This window comes from Mycteria americana, chromosome 1 (assembly GCF_035582795.1).
Source record: "Mycteria americana isolate JAX WOST 10 ecotype Jacksonville Zoo and Gardens chromosome 1, USCA_MyAme_1.0, whole genome shotgun sequence".
Classification (NCBI taxonomy): Eukaryota; Metazoa; Chordata; class Aves; order Ciconiiformes; family Ciconiidae; genus Mycteria; species Mycteria americana.
Window position 1 is genome coordinate 61,348,012 of NC_134365.1, and position 26,125 is coordinate 61,374,136.

Genomic DNA, 26,125 nt, shown 5'->3' on the forward strand with positions numbered 1-26,125 from the left:
ATGAGTTTTCTTCTTAAAAGTAAATTCTCCCTTTGAATTCATGGATTTTTCTATGTCAATGGGGATTCTTCAAATGTAAGAGGAGCAAAAAGCCTCAGTGAGATCAAAGACGAGAATGTGGCCCTAATTAGGACATAAAGAACTATAAAACCCTATTCTTTTGTCCACTTTACATTGATACTACACATGTGAATAGCATCAGAAAACTGGCAAGTTCAGCCAAGAGCAGCCAGAGCACTTTTGTCATATGTGCAGATAGGATTCTCTTAATTTCTAGGCTAGAAGGATAAGAAATGCACTAAGTCCCTCTCTGCTCAAGAAAGCATCAGAACTGTTTTTCAGTTTGCCACCAAATGTGTTCACAGATTAAAGAGCTGTAACATATTTAAAAATAGTTACCCTCAAACCTCACCTGCTATGAGTTTTGTGCACCAAAAAACTGTGCACGGGCTTTAGAAATATTGTACAGCTGATAGTGTCAGCTGCCTATTTTAAGGGAAGATATTTCTTCCTATTGTATGAAGTAATTAAGTCCCCCATAAATAAAATCAAAGCATTATTAAACTTACTCTAATTTAAAGTCTTTATATTTTAGATAAAGCTTTCATCCAGAGCAGGGAAAAAAACCAAAGACAAGCCGAGAAAAGATTTCCAAAGTGTTACCTTCTCCTCTGGCAGACTGGCTGGCAGATTTAGATCTTTGACATTTGGAAACTCTGGCAGTAATGTTCCCAGTTTGGATCGTGGTGAATACGCCACTGTCTGTTTGGTTACTTCTTTTTTTCCTGTTTCGTTGACCCAGGCTGCTCCTTTTTTAGAATACATCACATCATAATACTGGGAGTTTTCTTTCACTGCAATTCCATAATAATGGTACCTGATACATAGAGATGTACATTTTATAAACCAGATTGTTTTAAAATTTAAAAAAAAAGATATGGGGGTAAGAGAAACTGAGAATGCTAATGATTTCTGCAGCAAAACAGACTGTGCACTAGTTTATGTATTATTAACAAGCATTGATTCAGTAGCAGAACATTGTGGTAATATATTGGGCTTCCAATTTTCATTCCTTCTGGTAAAAGTAGCTCTCTTCAGAGTTAATAAAGCTGACTCTGTTGCAGGGCAGGAAAAAAAAAGCGCATCCTAAAGTTACTTGTTGGCAGAATCTGCTGTGCAGCTGCTCCTTTAGTTTAGCAATAAGCAGAGGTACAGACCCTCTGGACTGGCCTTTCTGTTGTTATTTCGGCTCCCTGATTCTCAGACTGTTGAGGGCTGGTTCAATCCCTGAAAAGCATGAGTCTTTATTGCAAATGTGTTGATCAGAAATGTTTCAAAAATTGAAAACACTTCAATGAAAAGAGAGGGGAAAAAAAGGCTTGTGCTGGAAAGCAATGAATGGTAGGAAATGTACAGTTCAGAATTATTTGCTTCATAACTTAGCATCAGCACTGGGCTTAGATCAGCGTGGGATACTACACAACACTAACTCTGTCTGTGCAGACCACAATGGGAGTTACACAGTGTGGCTGTGCTATAAAAATGGATTGGTGGCCTTATGCCACAAGTTTGTGCTACAACTTAGCTTTATTATAGGTGTCAATGGGAGCACTGAATATCCAGTGTAACTCTTGCATCAAAGCAGCAAAAGTAATCTTATTCCTTCCATAATTTGCTAACTTTTATTTCAGTTTCTCAGCTGTAGGCACCACCAACCCAACAGCTAAATTTTTAATTATTACAAAAGGCATCACAATATTGTATTGCTCGTATACTGTTGATTCACCCTACTTTCCTAGAGGGAATTTTCAATGATCTTCCAGTTCTCTCCTTACAGCCTATCAAAAGCCTATCAGACTATGATGAGACACTGTCTTCTGGATCCCACTATGGTGGCAGGAGAAGTTACCATCTCCGGATGTTTGTTGTACTCCCCAGGCAGTTACTGATTTCAGAGTGCTGACAGCAGGTCTGTTCACTTGAATGGGCCTGAGTTTGCTTTAGGCAAAATCAGCTGGTTTTACAAAGGTCATCAATTGAATTAGTGAAAGAGTAGCATCTAAGTGATGGTAGTTTAAACTAACTCAAGTGACTTTTTTCCTTTTTTCACTCACAGCCATTCACCCGCAGATCAGTGCGTGTCAGTCTCCAGCAGAAAGTGGTGGCAAAGAGCTGGAAGCCCTAATCTTGTCTGCCAGCACAGATGGGCTGAGAGGAGGCCTGGGGAGTTGTAGCAAACTTCTAGTATGTGGCTCCCTTGCCATGCCCACTGAGGACATTCCATGTTGTCCATTAAAAATGAAAGCTATCTTGAACCCGATATTGAATAATCCAAGTGAGGTTTATTAAAACATTAATCTGGCATGGTATGAACGGGATTTCCTAGCTTCAATACCTTAGAAAGCCACACTATCTGCTCCAAATCTGCCCATCAGGGCTTAGGCCAACATGCATGTTCCACACCAGAAACCAGGCTCCAGATCAGTCCTAACCTCCTACAGATAGCTAATGGCAAGTTTGTGCTAACACTGGGGTTATAACACCAGCTGTAGAAGTTTGGCTTTTTAGCTTGAATGGTAACAACTCCAGTTTTCAAGTCCCCAGTTTGGTGTCTAGCAGCTGTCATGCATGCACCGCATGTAAGAGCCATAAAGCTCACATATGTCCTGTGCAGTATGGCTAGGGCTGAGGAAAGCAAAAGGAAATGCTGCAGGGAGCTAGCACCACAAATTGTTGAGGGAAAGCGGGAAAAAACGGGAGGACTGCAAAACTTCTAGGTGGACTGAGAGGTTTGTATAACTTAAACAGGGGTCAGTCTCTTATATTAAGCTTCCTCTTAAATCAATTCAACAAAAAAATGAATGAAAGCCTGGAAAACGTAGTAGAATTTCACTGCGCATTATTAAGTATATTTCACTCGGCAGTAAACTACATAAAAGAGTTTTTCAGGTAGCTTCAAAATTATGTAGACAGCAATAGACAAATAAACTCTAAAATTTTTCCAGATAGCTTCCTCCTTCAGTAATTTTACCATCCCAAATGGCAAACACTCATTGGTGCAGTTTACAAAGATTCTTTTCTGAGCACTTTTCTGTATTTCTATCAGAAAAAAACCCAACTTAATTCAATAAACAGGGCTTAAAAGTTTGATCTGTAAAGGATAACATCCAGAATACACAATTATTTTTGTGGTAAATAGTGGAATGCTTTTTCCTTTCATGGATCTGGTATCTGCAGCACTCCTTTAAAGAAAGAAGTAAAATTCCCTTCACACCATGTAGTTTCCATCAGTTTAACTAACCTCTTGTGTACATAATTGAAGAGTTTCAAAAACTACAGTACAGAAAGAAATTGTCTTTTATGTTTAGCTGCCTTCTCATGGCTCACCTGTGGTGGAACTGTTTTTAAGCTGAGTGCAATAGAGAACAGCTGCATGCTTACAGCAATAAACTCAGCTGCAAAAAAGAAAGCCTCACAACTGATGACCAAGAGTATAGCACAATTGTAGCTCTGAACTTTGTAATGTTACAAGGCAGCCGTGCTATAAAAAGACTGAAGGCAGAACAGTGTGAAGTCAGATAATCTGAACCACTTCTACGGCTGAATTTCCTTTGGCAGTAGCAGGGAAGTGGAATGAAAATCATACTGGCAGCAATCGGTCAGCACAGCTGGTGATAAAGGGAGTGAAGTGTTAATGCCTAAAGTAATTTCTTTATGTAACACTTAATTGGAAAGCAGTCAAATGTTTCTGAAAACAAAACCAGAGCTTAGTTACAGCTGTGCTGGGTCTAGCAAGGAGTGTATTTATTGTAAAGTAGTACAGTGTGCAGATAGTATGTGTGTGTGTTTATACCTCTCCTCTTCATTAGATCACATGAGAACTCCTCTGTATGCTATAATCCTTGGGATGTTAACCACTGACGAAGATGTAGGCATCCTCTTTTGGAGAAGAAGAACTCAATTTCATACCTACTGAGGCTGTGAAATTTGAGTGACTATGATCTCCCTCACAGGGGTGATGAGGGACTCTCAGGGGCCAAGGATTTTGCAGAGCACAGACAGCATGCTTTACAGCTTATTTGTTAGACAGGGAGCAGAACCATTGCAAAGGTGGCATGAGAGGAGTACATGACCTGAAAGCCCCTCTGATAGGCATGCAGGTTAGGGGGAAAATATGCAGGAAATACTAAGTCTCATTGATTTTTTAGCCTCATTGAGAGTAAAGAGACATAGCTTTTGGAGATGCAAGACACCTTCAGTCAGCAGATCAAGAGCATCTTGCCCCTCTGAAAGACTCCTGGAGCTGTGGGAGGAGCTCCAGTTTGAAAATACAGCAGTGCTCATTCCTTTCATTAAATAGGAAGACAAATAACAAAGTGGTAGCCAATGTCAGAGTGATTTGATGGCTTACAGCAGGTACTCTCATATGGATGGTTCCATAAAGCAACTTCTGCATGCTTTCACTCTGTCTATATGAACTTCCAAAGAACTTATATTCAGTGCTAAATCCTGATTCTCTGAATCCAGACCTATCATGCTTTCCTAATATGCTGTTGGACTTGCCCAGAATTTGCACCTGGGAGATTTCTGGTAGCTCTGTTATGGCTGATGTTATGGTAGCTCTGAATTTGCATTTGGGAAGAGATTTCAAATCTTCAAGTAGCTTCTTAAATATGACTGCTATAGAAAACGAAAGCTTAGTTATAAAAGTTAGGAGAATCTCAAGATGGGGGAAAGTTCATTTGGTCCCATCAAAGAGATACTGCTTGGTATGGACCACTTGTTAGAACAGCACAGTAAAATTAATTTTAATAGTATTTCTTTTAGCATCTTAATTTCCTTTTTCCTTTAAAGAGTGGTTCATTCTAGCTTTAGTATGTAAATTCAATCCTCATAGCGTATTTGTTTCTCAGCATTTAGCAATATTGTCTTTCTAGGCTTTGTTTTGAAAGAGAAGCTTTACCAGCAAATTTTGCAAACATGCTGTCCCAGGTTTTCATTTCTCCCAAGTTTTCCACTTGTGATCTACAGAGACTACTCTTAGATTACCCTGTAGGATTCTGTGAAAGCTAATCAAGAAAAGCAGGTATATATATACACATTTTTTTAGGGGGCTTATATTTGCCATAAAAAGATCCAAAGCTCCATTAGAAAAATTTCATGGAGTCCACAATCAGAAAAATGTATAAAAACATCACTGTATCCTCTTTATAAACTGATGGAATCACTTCTTGTCAACAATTGGAAAAAGTCAAATACTCCAAGAAGTGCATTATTCTTTCTGAATCAATTTCTCATTCTGGAATTAGGATGAACTGTTTCCACGAAGTACCATCTTTTGGGAAAGGTGATAAACTAATTCCTTGATCACTTAAAGATATGTTGGATTTCATTACACAAGAAAAATGGTGGTTAAATCCAGGTTTGTGGACAATTTCAGTTTAGGCCAATGTATGTTCCTACCTACATTCCAGATAGCTTTCTGCCACTTGTCCTCTAAACTGAAGCATGATGTTAACCAGCTGTCATTTCCCAGCCTCCAACAGTAGCTCCATTACTCCTGGGTGTGAATGTCCTTTACATTGTGTGAAGTGAGTTGAGATGAAAAACTTTATAGGAACAATATGGAAAATATTGCTGATGAAATTAGTAAAAGGCCTCCATTAGTCTACCTTTGCAGGATCACCGCTGAATCAATAAGGCAATGTAAAGACTACAATGGAACCTCATTCAAAGTTGGATTTTAAGTCCCCAACTGGTCAAATTATATCCTGATCTTATACTATTCTATTCAGTAAGGTCAGAGCCAAATGGGGCCCTGTGTGAGATGACCATAATACCATGCACTGCTTACTTTGATTGGCCTCTGGTTCCAAGTCTTCTTGTCGTTAGCTGTGGAAACTGTTGCCTTATTATCTGCAAATAAATAGAACTGATATTAGAAAAAATTGAAAAGCACATTTAGTAATACTTAATTTAATATAGACTGTTAAGACAGAAAAGCAGAAAAACTGTACTGCAATGTCAGCAAAATACATGGCAGGAGAAATCAGAAATAAAGTTTTTTATTTTTTCCATTACTGACGAGGGGAAAGAGACTTTAAAATTCAGTATAATTCCATTAATTACCATTAATTTAAGTAAAGACTTTCTGAAGTTACTGGAGTAGAATACATGTCCTTAAAAATCTCAGATCAGTTCTGCCTCTAAACTAAAGAGGATTGTACTTAGACTTTGCCTACTATTTATTTATGTCAGTTTGCAGGATCAACAAACTTGGGTTTGCTGCAAATAGAGGAAAATCCCCTTTTGAGAGTTTTGGAGGCCACAGTCCTTTAAAGATCTTCACAGTCCTGCCATTAAACTTTCCTTTTTCTAAAAGATGATTCCCTGAAAAGATTTTGGTATTTGACAGGGGCACCACTTCTACCAGGAAAGACTCACTGTTGCGTTTGTAAAGATAGCTCATAATCAATTTATCCTCTATGGAAAACAAGTGCATCTCAGAAACAGCAGGGTATCAAGAATCTGGAATCTAGTCTGTTAGCAGAGATTAAAAGAACATTGCTACTGTAAAACAAAACTTCTTTAGTGCCAGATGCATTTAAGGAAATGGATTAATGAATGTAGATTGTGCCTTTAGTAATCAGAGCCTCTGTCAACCAGGCTAGTCCTGATGAAAAAGCTCTGCTGTGGTTGCTGGAAAGGCAGCACTCAGCACCTCACAGGACTGAACCTGATTCTCAGTGTGGTCTGCAGTAGGAGGAAAATTCTTCTGGCAGAACAGCCATGCAAGAAAGACTGCAGTAAGCCCTGAAGATTCACTTGCAAAAGGAATTTCTTCCTTTTTTAATCTATAATCCTTTTAAATTGTGTTTTCATTATATAAATTGCTACATGTTTCTTCTTTGGGGGACACACCGAATAATATCAAAGGAAAACAGGCATATAAGATGGAATATAACTGCTCAACCAGAAGAAAACATCAATTGAAATTGATTAAATACTATAGATTTTTTTTTCTCCATGAACCATTTTGCCACTGTGATAAATATTTAATCCTGATTGATGACTGAAAGCTCTGGAACACGCATTTGGATCAAAAGGTGCTATATAAATAAAGACATTACAATGTCACATATTTGACCATTTCTTCAGTATTTTTTTTTTTTTTTAGCAAATGTACAACCAGCTTCCCTTTGCATCATGTAAAAATTGACCTGCATTGGTTTCCGAGAGCTTTGTGCAACGTGGCTGATGTCAAAAATGCAGCATAGACTCAGAGTCGCTAGGTTGTTCAGCTTTAATTTCTGGAGCAAAACTTCAGCAAACAGTAAAACACTTTTGTGGAGCTGTGAAAGTTCAGCCTAGCTGTTTGATAAATGAGCAGACAGGCAAGCAGCCCTTCTTTCTTTTTTTGTATGGATTCAATGAAGCCTGCCTAAAGAACACCACATGCTGTTCCAGCTACTGATCTAACATTCCGCAACATCTCAGCCTTCCAAATTCCCTTTAATTACACATTAATCCCACCCCTCTCTCTTTCATTTTCTGCAGACAGGGTTGGGGGCTCCACAAGGCTGTGGGAAAAAAGGCGGTGTTGAAGAACTACTTTCTGAGGATGGTTTTTTTGGGTTAAGGGTTTTTTTAATTTTTTTTTTTTTTTGGTGGCAGTTGTCATTCAGAAAATATCATTCCTCTCCAAAAGTTGATTTTACAGCAGTAGACTCAAAGGTAAATCTTAATATTAGAGATACTTTTACCCTATTTTTTCTTTTGGAACAACTTGAACCCATATTACTTTCAAAGTCTTTCTAGTAGTGATGAAGTGTAACAATGCACACTGTAAATGCTACTTTATGAACCATATGCCGTGGGAGTTCCTGGGATTTAAATAAATCAGCCAGTTTCTACATACCAGGGCAGACGTGATCAGGAAAAGAGAAGCAAAATGGAGCAGTTGATCAGATGATCCCTTTTGCTTTTCTTTCTTTGTTTCTTTTTTAAATCCAGCACATTTTAAACAATGAGATGCACCTTTCAGAATACAGCTGAAAAGTATGCATCACTTAAAATATGCTTTACCAATAATGTACAAAAAAAAAAAAAGGAATAATCTAGCAAACCTTTGAAAAAAAAAAAGTCAGGACTTTTTGATCTAACGCTGCGTATGTAAAATACGTATAACATAGCATACTCATGCTTGGGTGCTAGTACACATAAGCATGGGTTGTTGTGTTTGGAATAAAACAAGTCAAGTACTAAATGAACTAGATGTTGATATAAATGTTTATATTCAGCTACATTTATGCAAATCCCTATGTAATGATATTGCCAAAGGCAGTGAGATCTCCCAAAAGGGGAGAGGAAGTCAAATCAAGCAGGACAAAGTGGAGTTCACTGTGTGCTGAAATCAATGGGAAAAGCAGAGGGTCCAAAACGTTGATTTTTAAATCATACTTTCAGCCTGAAAAGTCACCCTATAAAATACATCATCGTTGTGTTTCAGGTTTATTAACTTTTAAAGACCTACAGAGAAAATGAGATAATTATACAGCTGGATGGGGAGGGAAGGGGGTTCCTAATTGTTGGACATAAAAATTCAGGTTCAGATCTGAAAACCAAGTTGGATCATTTTCCTTTCATCACTGCAGTGGGGTTGCGCAAGCAAATGAATCAAGACCAGACCAGCAGTTTGAGCTGCTTTCTGAATGGAGCCCTGTCCCTGTTCTCACAGCAGCACTGGCTTCTCAACAGAAGCAGAGGTAAAAAGATCTCATGGGTGGTATCCAAGGGGATTTTGGAGTGAACAGGGCTTTTACCACTGTCCTTCAATGGAACTGAAATTTCATCTCATACTTCTCCAAAATGACCACAAATCCAGCTGCCCTATGAGGTCTGCTGAGTAAAAGGGTACAGGTTTTATAATTTCCAAGTAAAATTCCACCTGAATTATGTGGCAGTTTTGACTGTTAGGCGTTACTTTATGCTACTTGGCTTTTCGGTTTTGAGACAGATGTAGACCAGGAGTTTCACATGCAACTGAATTCTGTCCCTACTATATTAGCCTCAGAAACCAATACTCCTTCAATTTCTTTCTCAGTTAGTAAACTTCAGTTGTGTTCTCCATCTCTTTCCTCTGTGCCCTGCTCAAGACTTGATCTTGCCTTCTGCCTATAGAAGATCTTGTATGCTTTTCTTGATTAAAAGAGAATATTAAGAACTGCCTTGTCTTTTTGCAACTCCATAGTTCTTTTGGTGATTGCCTACTGTATACATAAGCGCCAGATAGAAGTCATTACATCATAAAACAACATATATATATATATATATATAGTTTACACCTTTTCAGGGGACTAGTATATCCAGGTCAGTATTTGTTTAACCGTTTTGCAGACATTCCTGATACATGGTTTTAAGAATGCCTGTGCAGGTAGAACAAAAGGGTACCTTTTTCTTTCTGACGGGCAGTAACCTTTCCACTCTGAATGTATGAGGCAGCCAAAGTGAACGCAGGAAAGAAAAGTCTTCTCATATCATTCTCTCACACAGAGATTACAACGCTGGTAGTACAACATTCAACATATATTTCACAGATCTTGGAGCTAAAAGGATTTTTATTCCATTTTGGCATTTTAAACCTAGTAGAAGTGTCTGAATAATCTTGAATTAAATATCTAGTTACTTGTATTTTTGGTCATTCTTAAAATAATGGAATAAAAATTAAACGAGTTCCTTAAGCATCCATGCAAAACAGAGAAAGCTTTATGAGCAACAATTAGAAAAAGGCACTTCCTCTGTAAAGGTCTGTATTGCAGTCTGCACAACCTATTAACCTTAGACATGGCTAACTGCAGAAGTTTTTCTGTTACTCGCAAATGGCTGCAAAGGTGCGTTCCTTCATCCTGATTACTGCCAGCTGTAATTTCTGCCACTGCATCTCTCCTCGCATCTCCAGCACTGTGACATTCCAACACAAGCAGAGCCAGCCCCAGCTTTAAAATAAGGAATGTATTGTCTATTCTGCCTTCATCCCTACACTGTGACCCATCACGCCTCATTGCATTCACTACCAAACTGTGAACTTTATGTTTCCCAATTATTCCATCTAAATTCTTCTACAATATGAGATGCCAAAACAAATCAGGGGAAAAAAAAAAACCAAACCATCTTATAAAGCATCTTATGCATCTGCCTTCATGCTAACAAATAAGGATGGAAGAAGCCAGAGATGTCTGGAAACTTCTGAAGTAATTACCCCCTCCCCCCCGTGTCAAAATACTAAATTTTGCTCTGGGGGCAATAGGCAGAGGATGACTTTTAGAAATCTTTTCCCTGGAGTAATTTAAATGGCTACTTTTCAAAAGGCATGTTCATTTTGTTAGTGCATCTGATCTAGAAGGTTGTTATTCTTCATGACTCTTGTTCATTTCTATTTGAAATAATTCTAGACATGCTTCTAGAACTTCCCAGAGTGATGAAATAAAATCAAATTAAATTTCAACCCAGCATTTGTACTCTGCCAGAATGAGAAATGGATTTCAGGCTCCAGGCTGTGGAGCTCTGGGAGGTTCTAGAGAGATTCTAAATACAGTGGAATAAATTCTCTTACCTCTGATAAAAATTATTCATAACAGGGCCTGGCTCTCTTTATCTCAACTCAAGTTTCAAGTCCCATGTCTAGAGGGCATGCTTTGCTTTTATTAAGTCAGGTACAGAAGATCTGTGTTTATTTACCAAATTCTGTTTCAGCCTTAAACTTCTTTGCCATGGCAGCAGGAAAGAAACCAGTGATGCCAAATATAACTATGCTCCCACACAGCTTTGCTTTCCTTATTCTCACCATTGTGAAACACAAACAGCACTGATATCCTCAGTCTTATATGATAAGTGTAGCATTTTTAGGCTTATGCATCTTTGGCCTGGTACTGCTCCAGCTGGATCATTCAGGGGTTTCCCCATCTGCTTCAGTGCTTTTGAAAATCCTGCCCTGAGACAATCTGTTGTTATTAACACCTGTGCTAACAGGTACCTTTTGGCTCAAAGGTGGCTTGGGGCTGGCTCAACAACACACTACCTTGAGGAAAAGGTCAGGAAAGCTTTGCCCCAAGAAACATCCACTGATAGGAAAGAGCATAATCCGTCCATTACATAATATAATTCCTGTCCCCCAAATCCACAAACTGTGCAAAGAAAAGGAGAAGAGGTGTGACTGTGTCTATACCCTCTCTACTCCTTGCTTGCTTACTTGCATGGCCCAGGAGAGAAGACCGTAGCGTACGGGTCCAGTATTCTTGACTCCAGATCTGTTGTCTGTTTAGATTCAATAACGTTCCCATTTCTCTCCACTCACTTCCATCATTTTTGTGGAACAGGGCATGGTCTAGCTGTAGGATAAGATCTTGTCTCTAGCATTGATACATCTCAACTGATACTGCAAAGCAAGTCAGAGAAGCCTGCTGGCACTTTCTTTAACGCCTGTGCCCAATTCTGCCTGCTGTAGAGATTAGACACCATGAGGAACTCCAGCTGAACTGGACTCTTCAGTGAAGCTTGTGAGACCTCTCCTCAAATTCATCTATGTACAATAATATCCTCCTTCAGCAGCTCCACTGGCCAGATGGAATTCAGCCTAAGGCATGATCAAACAGATTACCGCATCCCAACAAAGCTGCAAACATCGAATACTCTGACTCAGATGCTTAGCTGAGCTGCAGCCACTTTCAGTGCTGACTTGCTGAAGCCAAGCAGATCTAAAACCCTGCACAACTCCCCCTGCTCTGTACTGATGCCAGCACACTTACTGCCATCACCCAGCATATCTGTGGGAAAAGGCTGAGTGCCAGCATCCCTGCACTCTGGCAGACCCTGTGCTGTAAGAACAGCCTCTGGGACATGTTGACAAGGCATGAGGTAAAGCAGCCCAGAGGCCGCTCTACTTCATGCTGAAGACCTAACTAGAAGCCAGATGCTTGAAGTGGCAAAGACAGTAAAAATCCCTTTGCTAAAGGGCAAATCTTTGGGAAAGGGAAAGTCACTCCAAAGAAACTGAAGTGTCCTTGCTGGTTTTCTTACTCCCCAAGCTCAAGGAGAAAAAGGCAATAGTCAGCAACTTGCAGTAATACAAGGGATCTGTGAAGCAGAGCCAAGGGTGCAAAGAGCTTTCCAACTACAGTGTAGGATGCCCATTCCCCACACCTATATGACCACTTGCTTCTGCGGCACTTGTGTTATTAAGGCCTCCTCAGAGGAGCTTGGCCTAGAAGATTCTGCATCAGGAAGAAAAGTCATACTGGTGTTAGGTGTCCTTCAGTCAGGAACCTTAGCTGTTAAAAAGGGATGAAGGAAAAGCAGGAACTGCTCAGATAGCACTGACAGACTGATATGGTCCTCTGATACAATAACAGCTTTAGATTGATTTTTCCCCAGTTCTGTTTTTCTTTTCTATATTGATTAGAAAAAAGTCTAATAAAAAACCCATTCAATATGTAGTAATTTTTCATAAAGCAAGTGCTGTTTTAGTCTATCAGAAGAGAGCACTAAGAGTCAATTTGGCTTTGCTATTGAGGCTACTTAGGAGCAAATTGAGATAATAGGAAAAAAAAAAAACATCTTCAGGAGAAGTATCTCCATATGCAGAGCAGGCAATTCCAGATGTGTGCATTTCAATAAAAAGACAAAACAGAATGCAATCACATTGCAACGTCATTATCAAAGAGGGTTCAATAAGGTTTACTTGTCTGTCCATTTTAAATGTCAAATATATATAGTATGATAGCACAAAACTGTAAATCCTATTTATGCAAATTATGCTTGGAGGAGCAGTCCTGCTGGCAAAACTTCTGGGCATAGAGACAGTGCATAGTAATAAAAGAGGACTCTGGCTGGTACAGCTTGTACCTCCCTGGACCAAAGCAAATTATTGGAAAAAAAGCACTTTTCTGCTGGTGTAACTGTGCCTCAGCCCATTTTTTGGAAATAGGGTGGCAATATTGGTCAAAAATGTAAAAGATCTCTTTCCTAACTAATATTACAAATCTACTGTGAACTTTACCCTTCTTTATTTAGTGAAATAAATTTGTTGGAATCTAATTTTCACTTACAGCAAAGCCACTCAGGGAGCAATAAAGAGGCTCTAAAATTCGTGTGAGCATGCATCCATGTTAAAGCTCTTTATGCTGCCAGAGTGATGTAAAGGGACCTCAGGCTGGGGGAGAGCCCCCCTGCAGTGTCAGCATCCTTCGTTTTCTTTTTCAAATATTAATTTACTATTGCTTGTGAAAAGACATGGCAGGAAAGCACCAAAAGGAAAAAAAGAAAAACAAAAGAGGAAAGTATTTAACCTCCAGGGGGCATACGGGAGTTGTGGGAAGAACACTTCATGAGGATGAAAAAGAGGTTTCACCACGAGAAACTAAGTATTCTGTATGAGAACTATGGCAGGGCCCGGGAGGTGTCTTAGCGCTGCACAGTAAATTTAAAGCAGTGCACTGAGGACATGGAGGATAAGGGAAACCGGTACAGAGGAGGAAGATAACATCTTCAAGAGGCTTGCTAAAGAAAATAACATTCATACAGGGCCTCAAAAGAAATAAAGAACAAAAATGAGTGTTCGCTGAGGAAATAAAAGTGAAAGAGAAGCTCAAAGACCTGCCAACCCAGCTGAACAGCTGGGTGACACGCTACAGCTAGTAGATAACCAACAAGCCTTATGGAACCCATCCACACGCAAGAGCTACTGAGGGGCTTGGAAATGCTCAAAACATTCCTGCTTTTTAAGTAACTTATTTGATTCAGTGAAGGCCCCAGTTCAGAATGATTTAGTGGTTGCAACTAAACTCAGCGAGAATAATGAGTCAGAGCCTTCGACCACCATAATTCCTAGTTCATTCTATTAATTATCCCTGGCATTTTATGTTAACATGTTGCCCAGAAAAAAACCTACACCTGCTCCACCCCCCCTCCTGCAGGCAGCAGCAGAACTTCCAGCTGGAAACACGTTAAACCGCTCTCCGAGTCCACAGGGTCCCAGAGCAGAGCCTGAGGCATTTGCAGCACAGAGCTGAGGGGCACAAGGTTGCCATCTTTTTTAAGTGACCTCAGCAACAGGGCTTTCACTCCTGCCTGAAGACTAATTCACAGTCTAAACGTGTTCACTGTGAGAAAGCTTTTTCTCATATGCATCATTTTATCGTTAATAACTCAGTGACACGCCTGCCCTTCCTCACTGTACTTTCCTGTCTTCTCACTGGTTGCATGGAACAGTTTTACTTATTCTGCTTCACTTTTGGGTGAAATCATGATCCTGTTGAATATGTTTTGCTGCCTACAGTAAGAGTCAAAGTTTAACACTGGAGTCTCCACTTGCTGATGCCAAGCTGTAACCAGCAAAGACAGGGCCCTCTCTAGTCACTGTTTAGTTAAAGCATATGGATAAGAGTGTGCTTGGTCCTGTCTTTTGCAGGCAAGAAAAAGCTCTGTAATGATAGACTAGGTAGTGTAGCTATTAGCAGACTGGCAAATGCTAGTATAGACAGAACTGCCTGTAATTTTCCCATATTAATTGGGTGAGTAAAGCACTAAAATCTTGGCTAACATGTTAAAGCTACAGCTCCCTTTGTCGTATAAGAATATATCACATTAACAACCATATTAGAATCTTCCTTATTTTATATGTACTTTAAGTGGTTTAGGAGTATAGGTTGCTTTTTTAAAGATGGTTATTTATACAGTAATTCTGTTCTTTCCTCTTCTTGTTACTTTTGTTATTAGCCTGGTTTCCTCAGGAAACAGTCTATGAGATATTACTGTCTCTGTTAATTTCTCCACCCCCCCCCGACGAATTTTTGTTTCGCTAATCAAATGCCTGAGGTCCAGTCCATGTCCTAGAAGTTTAATAGAAAACACCGGCTGGATAGTGGGGAGAGCATATTGATGTTAATACTGAGGACAAGACAGGGAAGAAAGCTCAGCCTTTAGCTGAGCTATTTGGCACTGCCTGACTGGACAGCCATGAGTATGAGGCACCCAGTCAACACTTCTACTGCTCTGAACCAGCCACCCCATGTGCTGCTTCTTGCCCAGCTGTCGGCATGGGGGAGGAGAGAAAGAGAGACAGGCAAACAGACAGACAGACATGAGGGAATCTAAAAATAATGTAGAAAGAAGGTGCAGCAGATGTGCGAGAAAACTGAAAGAAGCAAGACCTTGATGTAGTGACCAGGACCTGGAAATAATTGAAAGTACTGCAGGGAAACATAGAGATACTACAAAGATTTAGGTAAGGCTATGGATTTAGGGAACATAGGAGATGGTAGGAAACAAGGTCCCTTAGTTCAGCTGTTCATGAACAACTTGTCTGTTCTCCCTTCCATCCTCTGTTGTGGATATATTTGACTCACATCAGGCTTAAGAAGTACACATGGGCTGAAGTGTTGTCTACAAAACCTTAATCTGGAGAGATCAGCTTCAGGCAAGTTTCACATGTCCCCAGTGGTATCTTTAAAAGTGAAATCAACACTGTTCTGTTAATTGAGATGTAATTGAGTATGTAACAATACATTAGGATGTTACTTATTACAGATTGTTTTAAAGTGCTGAACTCCATGTCTCTTTCTAAAAACTACCAGCCTGTTAAAGAAAAAGCCTAAATGTTTAACATTGCCCACAGAGCTAAAGTTCAAAGATGAATCATAAATTCAATATGTGGTCTATTGAAAGGCGAACTGTCTACAATTTCACAGAACAACTAACTCCTTTCTCCGGAGGAGATGACAGCTGCAGGGCTCTTGATGATTCCCAATGAAGACAAACATGTCTGGGGTCTCTGTTTCAGCAGCTAAGTGCGGAAGCCCTCAAATAGCACCTATTTCTCTGCACTGCCTCGAAGGCACTTATGCAACACACATTGCCAATACAGTATTTAAGTCACATGATAACAACTGTGTTGGCTAAAACTTCATCCGTGTACCTGCTTCCAAGGAGAAGCTGACTGCAAACTATTGATTGAATCAAGTGTGTGTCTGCCTTGCAGATCTTCATGACTGTGCAGTACGTTTTCTTAGCCATAATAGGTTGGAAAGAGTCGCTGAGATCTGCTCCAGGTTCTGCAGATGCAGGAGCCTGTTTCACTTCAATGTTTGTACCAGTATTGTCTGAGGTTCCCAGACACACCTATGCAGAAGCCACAGTTCCCAGATCCAAAAGTAATGGCCACACAAAGCGGTAGTTTGAGACAGTACTAGGATGATTCTGTATGGCTTCCTCTCCACAAAAATGGGAAAACAAATTTCATGCATCACTGCTTCAGAACTTTATTGCAATCAAATGGAAAACACTTAGAACACAACACACAAAAACCACATTGGAATGCCATGATTTTTGGATGGAAGACACTCTACGTGTCCTGCTAGGTCAAGGTACTCCTACTGATGAACAGGTGTATGTGTATGAGAGGCAGGGGAGAAGGAGGATGGAGTAATATACAGTGTAACAAAATTGCCACATACTGAAAATTGGTAAAGTCCCTGGTAAATTTATGTTCTGATGAAATAATTTCAGTATATTTAAACCTTACAACTTACAGAAGTTTTTAGCAGCAACAAAAGTAGCATCGTGTAAATTTTACCCACGTTCCAAATGTGTTAGCCTGCATGAAATCTGTTTCTTATTCTCACTATTCCTAAATTACATGTTGCCACTATACTTCTCACTTGGTAGCAATAGTATGTACAATGAACAATTTCATTCACACTTATGCAGTGTATTTAAACAGAAACCTAACACAGAATCAACCAAGATATGCAGGTCTTTAAGGCACAACAAACATAGTAACGTTACAAGATGGTACATTTTACTTGCCTTGCTAAACTGCCTACATAAAGGTGTACTATAGAAAATGACACCTCATTGAATACATTCTTCTCCTTCACCTACTCTTTACACAGGCACTTACCCTAGGAACATTTTTCCTTCTTTGAATACCCAGCACTTCTATAGAACAAATGTTGCAAACACTAGAAGGGAATAGCTTGCAGGACAATCTGCTTCAGATTCATGCTTGCAAGCATTTCAAAAACAGTGGCAAACTCTACACTTTGTTTTTTTTCACAGCCTACAATTTTTAAAGGCCTGTGACACATTCTATAGGAACATTTCAGTTTTCAATAAAAATAAAAATATAAAAATATCATCCTATTTTTCACTGAGAGGAAAAACATCACCTGCCAAGCAAATCCAAAATAAGAACTTTATGTGACATCCTAGCCAGCCATTAACACCTACTAGTAATGTATAGCATAAGAGCCTTACTGCTCACATCTGGACAATGCACAGCTGCATCTGTGCTAAGAGTGTGTCTCCACTGTGAGTCTGGAGATAACAGCAGTGGCTCTTAGAGCTGGACTGGAAAGCAGAAGCACAAGGAATCACAGCGCAAAGATAACTTGGCAGTCTGTATCTGCAGTGCCACACAGATGCCGTTAGATGCTTTCTGGACTTTCACATCTGGAGGCATTGTACTCCACTATGTGGATTTACCAGTGTGGGCTGATATTGTTAATTCAGGGATCTCCATATCACGCTTACAAGAATGGAACAGACAGGCCGCAGAATTAAATGATTGATATTTTTCCCTTCTATCTCAAAAACCCAGATATTTGTTAAAGCAGTGCAGGTCACAATGCAGATGTGTTTACACTGGCTTGTATTCAACTTCCAAGTTGCCAATATTGTATACCATGTCACTGTCAGCTAGTTTGGGGCCTAAAGTCATAAAAAAATTTAGTGTACTCTGGAGCTGAGTCATGATTAGAAATTATTCCAACCTTCTAAATACTTAAAATCTTAGCCTTTGTCCAATAACTTGAATACATAAGAGATTCCAGTCATATACCTCTGTCTCTACTGGTAAATGATGATTTCATTCTTTTCAAAAATCCAAACTCACCTGAACCAGGTGAGAGCTCAAGGCATCTTATTGCTGTTTAGACTCACCTTCCCAAAGCTGGCAGCATTAACAGGTTGCGTGTCATTTTTCTCACAGAAGTCCAAGTAATGCATGTAGAGAGCGCTTCGAGGAATGCAAACACCTTCTGCAATCTCATAGTTCTCCTCCAGCCTTAAAAAGCAAATATCAAACAGAGAAAACTGCAAGTATGTTGGATGTCCTGTATGGTAAACAGTATGCAAAGCTGCATCTTTAAGACCAAACATTCTGGCTTCTGCTTGTCTACTAAATTTTCTCTGCTTTGTTCCTAAGTGCTCCTTCCAATTCACTTCCATAATGCTTACTTGCTTCATTTGGTTCGTGCTTGCTGTCAAAAACACAGGATGTGAGTTCTTAGGCAAGTAGAGATTAGCACAAAGGGATATTGGGTTTTGACCATGCTCCAAAAGTGCTGGTTTTAGGAAAAAATATACTAGTAGTCTGTTATACTCTAGAAGCATCCTGCAGTAAACAAATGTATGTACAACTACGAAACAACAAACATTCACTGAGGGGAAGCATTCTCTCATTCTTTACAGGACTCTTCACTCCTGTCCAGCTGCAAAATTCTGTACCTTGAGGAAGCAAATGTGCAAGTTATTTGCAAATACTCAAGAGTGTGCACAAAATCATATCTGTATAATGTTTTCTTGCTATTGTTTACGGACAAAGTGAAAAAAGAGTTCATGATCTGAATACAATGCTGAATAAAATAGTGAAATAACATCCTCCTCTGCCCTGTAGAAACTCTTATTGTTCATTTACACATGCAAACATACAACCATGAAATTTTAAATTATGCAAATACATAAATAGACATATGCTTCAACCTTAAAATCTGAAACTGGGTTCATTATAAATCTATAGATTAGAAGAAACATTCCTTTGAAATGACATTTTTATGACTGCTGATCCAACAAAGTTCAAGAGGTATTTACATACACACTTAACTTTAAACCAGAATTAATCTTGTTATCCACGGTGTCACTCTCATGCATATAGTTATATGTGTGCTTGTCTGCCTTGCTGGCTAGGAGAAGGTAGGTGCAACTTCCTCTTAAACATATTAGAAAATTAATATATTTTCTCAAAAACCTCCAATTTTAACCTCCTGTCATTTGATAGCCATAGAACACCTTCCAAAGATCTAGTTTCTCTCCTTCATTGCCTTTTTCAGGACCTACCTACCTTCCATTTCAGTTATCGTGATCATTTGTGACTGCAAACTATTTTAATAAGATATCCGGCTAGATGAATGGAATCAGTTTGTATGGGCAACATCTATTCTTCCTTAGTTTCTACAGAAATATCATCACGGCATCTTTCCTCAAATTCATAGCGCTTTAACAAAACCTCCTTTCAAAACCTGGAGAGTTCGTTTGTATACTATAGCTGCTAATTGGAATGTCAGCTTCCGTGACCAAGACAGGACAGAAAGAAAAGCGGTTAATTATTTCTGTTCATATCTGATGAATTTTTCTCTTTTTCTCCTCTCTTTCACAGAGAGTCATTAGTCTGACACTGAACAATGCTCCATTATACCTGAACTTTTTTTTTAATGATCAAAAAACCCATCTTGCTCCACTTCTTTTATTTTCCTGTCTTTTATTTAACAACTTTATCATATTTTGAATTCAGCTTCATTCTACAGCGTTATAGAAAGATAATGAACTCAATCTTCTACCTAACAAATCATTATCAGAAATAATATATGTATAACATTTTAAATGTCCTAATAAAGCCATGTGAAATCCAGTAGTTCACAATGAGACCTTTTGTACCACTACAGTATAGCAATAAAACCCCTAATCCTTCCACAGGAATGACAATTTTATCTGTCCCTATTACTGTTTCCCTCTTTATACTTACTACTTCTAGATTAAATGAGATTATTCTATAGCAGAGTCAGGTCTGTAGTGTTGTTACAGGCTTGTTTTTAGATATGAAGGTAACAGAACAACTGTGATATTACCATTGCTAATCACACACAGGATTCTAGAACAGATAAATTTTGATGCATTATAACAATTGCTGTGAAACTACTAATCTGGGGAGAACCCACTACCTAGCAGTGCTTTACCTTGCTCTTTTTTACTTCTTTTTATTAATGTTGCAAAAAATAGAATAGTTTTGTTGACTTTAGCTTCACAATACTGTATTATTCGGAGCACCTACACTGTAAGCCACCAAACTGCATGGAATTAGGCTGTCCGTGCTTTGAATAATTCTGTGTTTGGAGAAGTAGACACACACGTGCACACACACACACCAAACTGAGGTAAAATAAAGTTTCACACTTACAATTTGGTCAACCAGTTCACCAATGAAATAATCATGAACGTTTTAGAGCCAAGTGTTTAGCAAGCTATAGCTTTACAGAAAATAATGAATACAGGAACACAGGATAAGCACAGGATATTAGGTATTGGTATATTCATGCCTTAATGGTTAAATTCAAGCTAGTGCAGTTTCCCCAATTATGATGTATTTGGCAGTAATGTTACATTTACCAGGCCTTTCACTTCATTTCATGTCATCAATGAAACAAAACAAAAACATCATTCCTGTTTCCAGGAAAAGGATATTTAGCCAGGCTGACAGTCATCCAGACATGCTTCTGGCATCTTCAGCTACTTCTTCCTCCTCCTCATTTGTAGTGTTCAATGTACTTTGCCTTTGGAGAGGCATAAGCATTAAGGATAGATCCCCATGGGATTGATGTTGTTCACTCTTTTCAGCAAGATGCCGGACAAGAAATAACTAATAAAGGTCATGGCAATAGGAACCATGTGACAAAATTTACGTATTTCCCTTATGTCTTGCTTCACTTTCCCTACTACTTTCCTCCTCTTCTTTTTCCTTGCTACTGACGTTTCCTCTGTTTCTGTTCTCCAACACACTCTTGCCTTCATTAGCTGTAAATGATAGTAGAATCTAACAGTAAAAACATGACCAGCTTTAACTTGGCAGACACCAAACACTGCAGACAATTGCGGTGCTTCCATTTGCCAGAACAAGGCGAGTTTGGTACTTTATCCTGAAATCTGGTCAATAATTTACCCCACCACTTCCATCACTTGAATCTGGCCCAGAGATTCCAGTAGGAGGGTAGGACACGTGCTTACCCAGGACATATTCAGGTAAATTTAATCTTTTGTCTTTCTTCACTGTGCAAACTGAGGCCTAAGCAGGCAAAACTGTTAAACATGTAAAGCTAAATCTACAGGAAGCACTCAGAGCAGCATTTGTACAGTGCTGACCACAATAGTCTACCAATCCACGGGTTGCTAGTACAAATAACTTGATGCTGCTAATGTGTCTGTTTTTCCAGAACGGTGGAAACTCGACATCATCACACAAAGCAAGCTTACTACTTTAGCGTTTTGACAACAACTTTTGAGCTTGTAATTTTATTTAGTGTATCAAACCCAGCAGCACAGTTTCTCCAGGCAACACCAGTTCAAAGCTGCAGTACATAGGATGAAAAGCATATGGAAACCACCAGAAAACTGTTCTGTGGTATGGTTACTAAGCTGAGAAACTTTTACCTACAGGTCTATTAATAAAATGAGCCAATCGTATAATTCAGTTTGACACCAGCTAAAGAAATTAAACTTGAAAGCTTCTTTGCTTTCTGTTCCCTCATGTATTTTTGGGTGGAAAATTGAATGGAGGAAATTGCAGATGCTCCAAAAGCCTCAAAGGGTAGAATATCTGACCTACATAAAAGTGTAAGAAACATAACACAACAGCCAGTACACTAGCAAGGGGGAAGGGAAGATGATGTAAGCAGCCTTTTCAGAATCAAAATTCTAGGATTCTATTGCAAACACTGCTGAATGAGCATTAGCGTGCACACTGCATTCCAGCAGGGCTCAATATCCCAGGAGTTTAGGGATTTACTAACCTTTATGACTGAGGAAGCTTGAAAGTATTTGGCAAAAGACTGTTTACAGTATTTGCGTGTTTTCTGTTGGGAACAGTATCATTGGCATGTTCTAATTAACTCTGACTTCTTGGCTACTACGTTATTTGCTCCTGTGGAAAAGACTCTTAACTGACTCTACTGCAAAATAAACATTGTTCTGAATTTGGTACTGGTAAGCCCTGCCTGCCATTTTATTTTAGCTAGATAGTTCTTTGTTATCCTGTTTGAACTGTGTTGAAGTTTGGGTGAATAATAGAAAATAATAAAATACATCTATGACATTTCACTATTATTTTAACAGTTTTCTCTCTGTCTGTAGCCACTCCCCTTCTTTATTCACTTTTCTTGAACTTCTGAAAAACAGCACTTTGGTGAAACAAATAGGTACTAAGAAGCAATGCAGTTCAGAAGGAAATGCCTTTATTTATATTTGCACATCTCAGTATTTGCACTGGAAGTCTCTGCAAGTTTCTTCAAGGCAGAACACTGAATACTTGCAGCAACCTATTCTAAATCAACCCACAGGTTTGGGTTTTTTTTTAAAATCTAAAATTTAACTGATCAACTTTAAAGAGCAAATATAGATGAAATAATCTAGAAACTTCTTTATGCATATTTCAAAGAATCACAGAATTTCACAGGCAGAGAAAGAGAGTAAAATTCACTGAATTAATTATTCTTTGCTGTTTGTTCAGTTAGATCTCCCAAGAGACTTGACAGAAGCAGAAAAATAATTTTGCTAACATTTTGCTAAAACCCCACATTGTTTGCCAATAATCTATCTTTTCATCTAGAAAACTATGAGAAGTACTTACAGGTGAAGTAAAGGCCTTTCTCTAACAGACTTGAAACAAGCTAAGGAGTATGGGTTTTCAGATAAGCATGCTCTGAGGCTTCTCTGACAGAGCTCTGTTCTACCAGATACAAAGAACTTCCTGAAAGACGCTCGATCACTTCCAATATTAAGAAAGCTAAACTAGAATTAAAAACCTAAATTAAGGGGAAAGTCAACAAAAGTCTAAGAGATAACCTATAGAAAGAGATGTCAGAAGTATATGTAACATTACAGAACACGCAGCCAAAAATACTGTTGTAAATCGCAGTGAACAGCACTTGTTCGTTTTTCATAGCACAGCAGGCTGACTCGCAGACTCTCTTCTCCCCATCTTCTCCTTCTCTCTTCCTAATTACCCTTCCTTTTTTCCCCTCACTAAATTTGCAAGGGCACTTTGGCAAATGAATCAAATCTCAAAATCTCTCTCTTCTTTCATTGTCTTCTATGTTAAATTACAGAGATGTCATTTCAGTAAAACAGTCAGTAAAGGTGGGCTTCATTATATGCTGAAACAAATGTGAGTCTTGAAAAAAAAAATCTCAGTACTAGTTTTCTTTTTGTAATAAATATAACAACGACGACAGACCACAAATCACCAGCTGGCAAGGTGGCAAACAAATATGCCAAGCAGATCTTCTAAACTGTATCAGAGGTTTCCTATGTTCAAACAAATCCCGTAAGAGTAAGACATTTGTTGAGAAATGCTGTACAGGATGTGAATGAGCAGATTAAACACATACAGTGAAAGTATCTTTAGAACTGTATAAGATGTCCGAGACCTCTATTCACTTCAGCTGGAAAAAGGATAATTAAAAACACTAACAGGTTTTCTTCATTTTTTTTTTAAAAGGCATCTTACCATTGCAGTGTAGCTGGAGTTGAGTGTGGTTTCGATGCTCTATTATTTTCTTTTTCCTCATCTGTTAAGAAACAAAAAAATACTATGTAATTTCAGTAGGAATTGCTCAAGCATTTGTAAACTGGTAAGGAATTATCTGATAAAAAATGTTCTCAAGTGTCAAAGCTTTCCCAAAATATTTGATAAATTGTGGAAATGTAAATAATGATGCTCCCTAAGCTATCATCTGTACATACTGCTTAAGGCAAAAAAGCTTGCAAATATCACTGATAGCAGGAGCAAAGTGGTGCCTAGGAGTACTGACAATGGAAAGGATAAGTTTATATATTTTAGAAAAGCAACTCTTAGACCTCTAGCAGGATGTCAGAACATAAAAACGCTTTCACCTGCTTTAAGGGAACAGTTGCCTTACCCAAGTTTTATATTAGATGAGGCATTTAGTCTAATGGGGTTCATCCACTGTTGTGAATCCTAAAATATTATATATACTAGATGTTTACAAATTTACAAGGATTAATTCTGAACAAGAAAAATTGAAATTAAAAACATTCTATAATATACTTTATTCCTTTTCAGATAATTTTTCTGATAGTATTCCTCATTAATTGTTTCCAAGGTAACCCTCTGATTTGCTGACTTTCCAAAAAATGTGAATAAAAGATGGATAAAGAAAAAAAGAGAATTAAAACAAAACTTGTTTAAAATACTGAATTTTTTCCGCTTTACATTATTTCTTTGAAAAAAATTAAAAGTATGCCTAAAATAATTCCTATTAAATTGTGATTTGTGAAGCACATAAAACATTCCTAAGTGAAAGCCGAGGGTGAAGCACAATCAGCATCTCCAGAAGGGTATTCTTTGGGAAACACTGTTGTATCAAACAGTTTGATATTTTAGCAACTTTGTCCCTGATGAAAGCGCTAAGCGTAGAAGGCTTTGATAGCTAAACAATGAAGTAAACCACTGCGCCTGTACAACATGCTGCAAGTTTCATTTCTTCATACAATTAACTTTTAAAAGTTATTTAAGTGAGCCTTTAGGCTGTTGAATCTTAAGGGAGCCGGGCTATCTCCTCTGAACATCAGAGCCTGTTGGGAGGTCTTTTGTGCAGTCCCAAGAACCGGCGCACACAAATAAAACCCCACTTTGGAAAACGCTGTCTTCAGCCCTCACGCCACAATATTTCTTCCGTTACATATAGGGCAAGTTGTGTTAACCGAACATCCTTTAGCCCGCGAGGCCGGTCCCCTGAACGTCAGGAAAATCCAGATTTACAGTTACCCGCAGACACTGGGAGCAGCCCCTCTTCTGCATCTGCATGACAATAGGCCTCTAATTATTGGACCGCACACTCCTTCCCTGCCTTTCAGGGGCCTGCTTTTATTCAGCGCATAGGACCAACATACACATTTCAAATCACTTTTAAATTGTGTTTTTCATTTGTTTTTCCTAAACAAACGGTCGGCATGCAACAAAACTTCAGCACACAGGGCTTGAATGCTGAGCGGCCGTGGCTGCCGCAGGCCGCTAACGCTCAACAACAGCCCCTGGCCTCACCGGCGGCGGGACAATCGCCTTCTCCGTAGTGGGAGGCAGAGCCGTGCAGCACGGATATAAACCACTGGGTGGATAAAATAGCCAGTCAGTATTGTGAGAGGGGACGGCCCTGTTTTGCCCTTCTTACCCTTAGCTGACAGCACAGACACCCTAAGAGCACGCCTGACTCCGGCCTTCCCTAGGGAGGAGGAGGGGGCGGCCATGTCTGCCCTGCTCTAAGGTGGAAAGAGCCTTCTGGGTTGGGATTCACGGTTTTCCAGGCGATGGGATGAGGGACCCCAGCTCGGAGGTGGGAGAGCGCCTGCTGGCAGGACGAGTGAGCCCCTGCAGGGAAGGCCCTGTGGTTGCCCTGGAGGGGCAAGAGGCAGGTGGCCTGACCAGAGTCCGGTCCCGTCCTGCGTCCTGCTGTGGCCTCCCCATCGTCCCAGCCAGGGAAAAAATAGGCAGCGGGGCTGAGAGGGAGTTATGGCAGCTCCCCGGGCTTGGGGCACAGAGGCTGCTGCAGCTTCCTTCACCCACGAGCAAGATGGCCTAACCTGCCAAGGCCCCGTAGGTGCCCAGCAGCCGGTGGCCTCCCAGCCATTCCTGCGGTAACAAGTGAAAGGGGACTAGTTATAAACAGTACGTCTCAGCAAAGTGTTGCAGGGGGTAAAGCGCTGGCTGGGGCGGGGAGTTTCCCCTGCTTTAGTAATGAAAATTATGGCTGGCAGTCATGGGGGTGCGCAGGCCTCGCCAACAGGGACCCATGACACAGGGCACTGCAGCGCCTTGCTACCGACCGCAGGGATTCAGGCCTTTGCCATTGTGGGGAGGGAGATGCCACAGCAAGGTACAACCACCAAAGCCACCACCTTTAGGTATCAGCAGCATGTCCTCCTCCTGTGCCCCACTGTCTTCTTGTTCAAATTAAGGTTATTGCTTCCCAGGTGAAAGTCATCTGTTTTCTTAATCAGTATTTTC

At 39.6% G+C, this 26,125-nt stretch overlaps 1 protein-coding gene across 1 annotated transcript in view; it reads right to left on the reverse strand.

Annotated features, from left to right (window-relative positions):
- The window catches only part of RFX4 (regulatory factor X4), a 98,387-nt gene that overhangs the window by 45,910 nt on the left and 26,352 nt on the right, over window positions 1-26,125 (reverse strand). The window contains exons 3-6 of the mRNA XM_075521802.1: window positions 23,609-23,669; window positions 17,995-18,118; window positions 5,855-5,916; window positions 664-877 (exon numbers count right to left, since the gene is read on the reverse strand). Coding sequence (XP_075377917.1) covers window positions 664-877; window positions 5,855-5,916; window positions 17,995-18,118; window positions 23,609-23,669 — 461 coding nt within the window. The remainder of the gene's footprint in view (window positions 1-663; window positions 878-5,854; window positions 5,917-17,994; window positions 18,119-23,608; window positions 23,670-26,125) is intronic.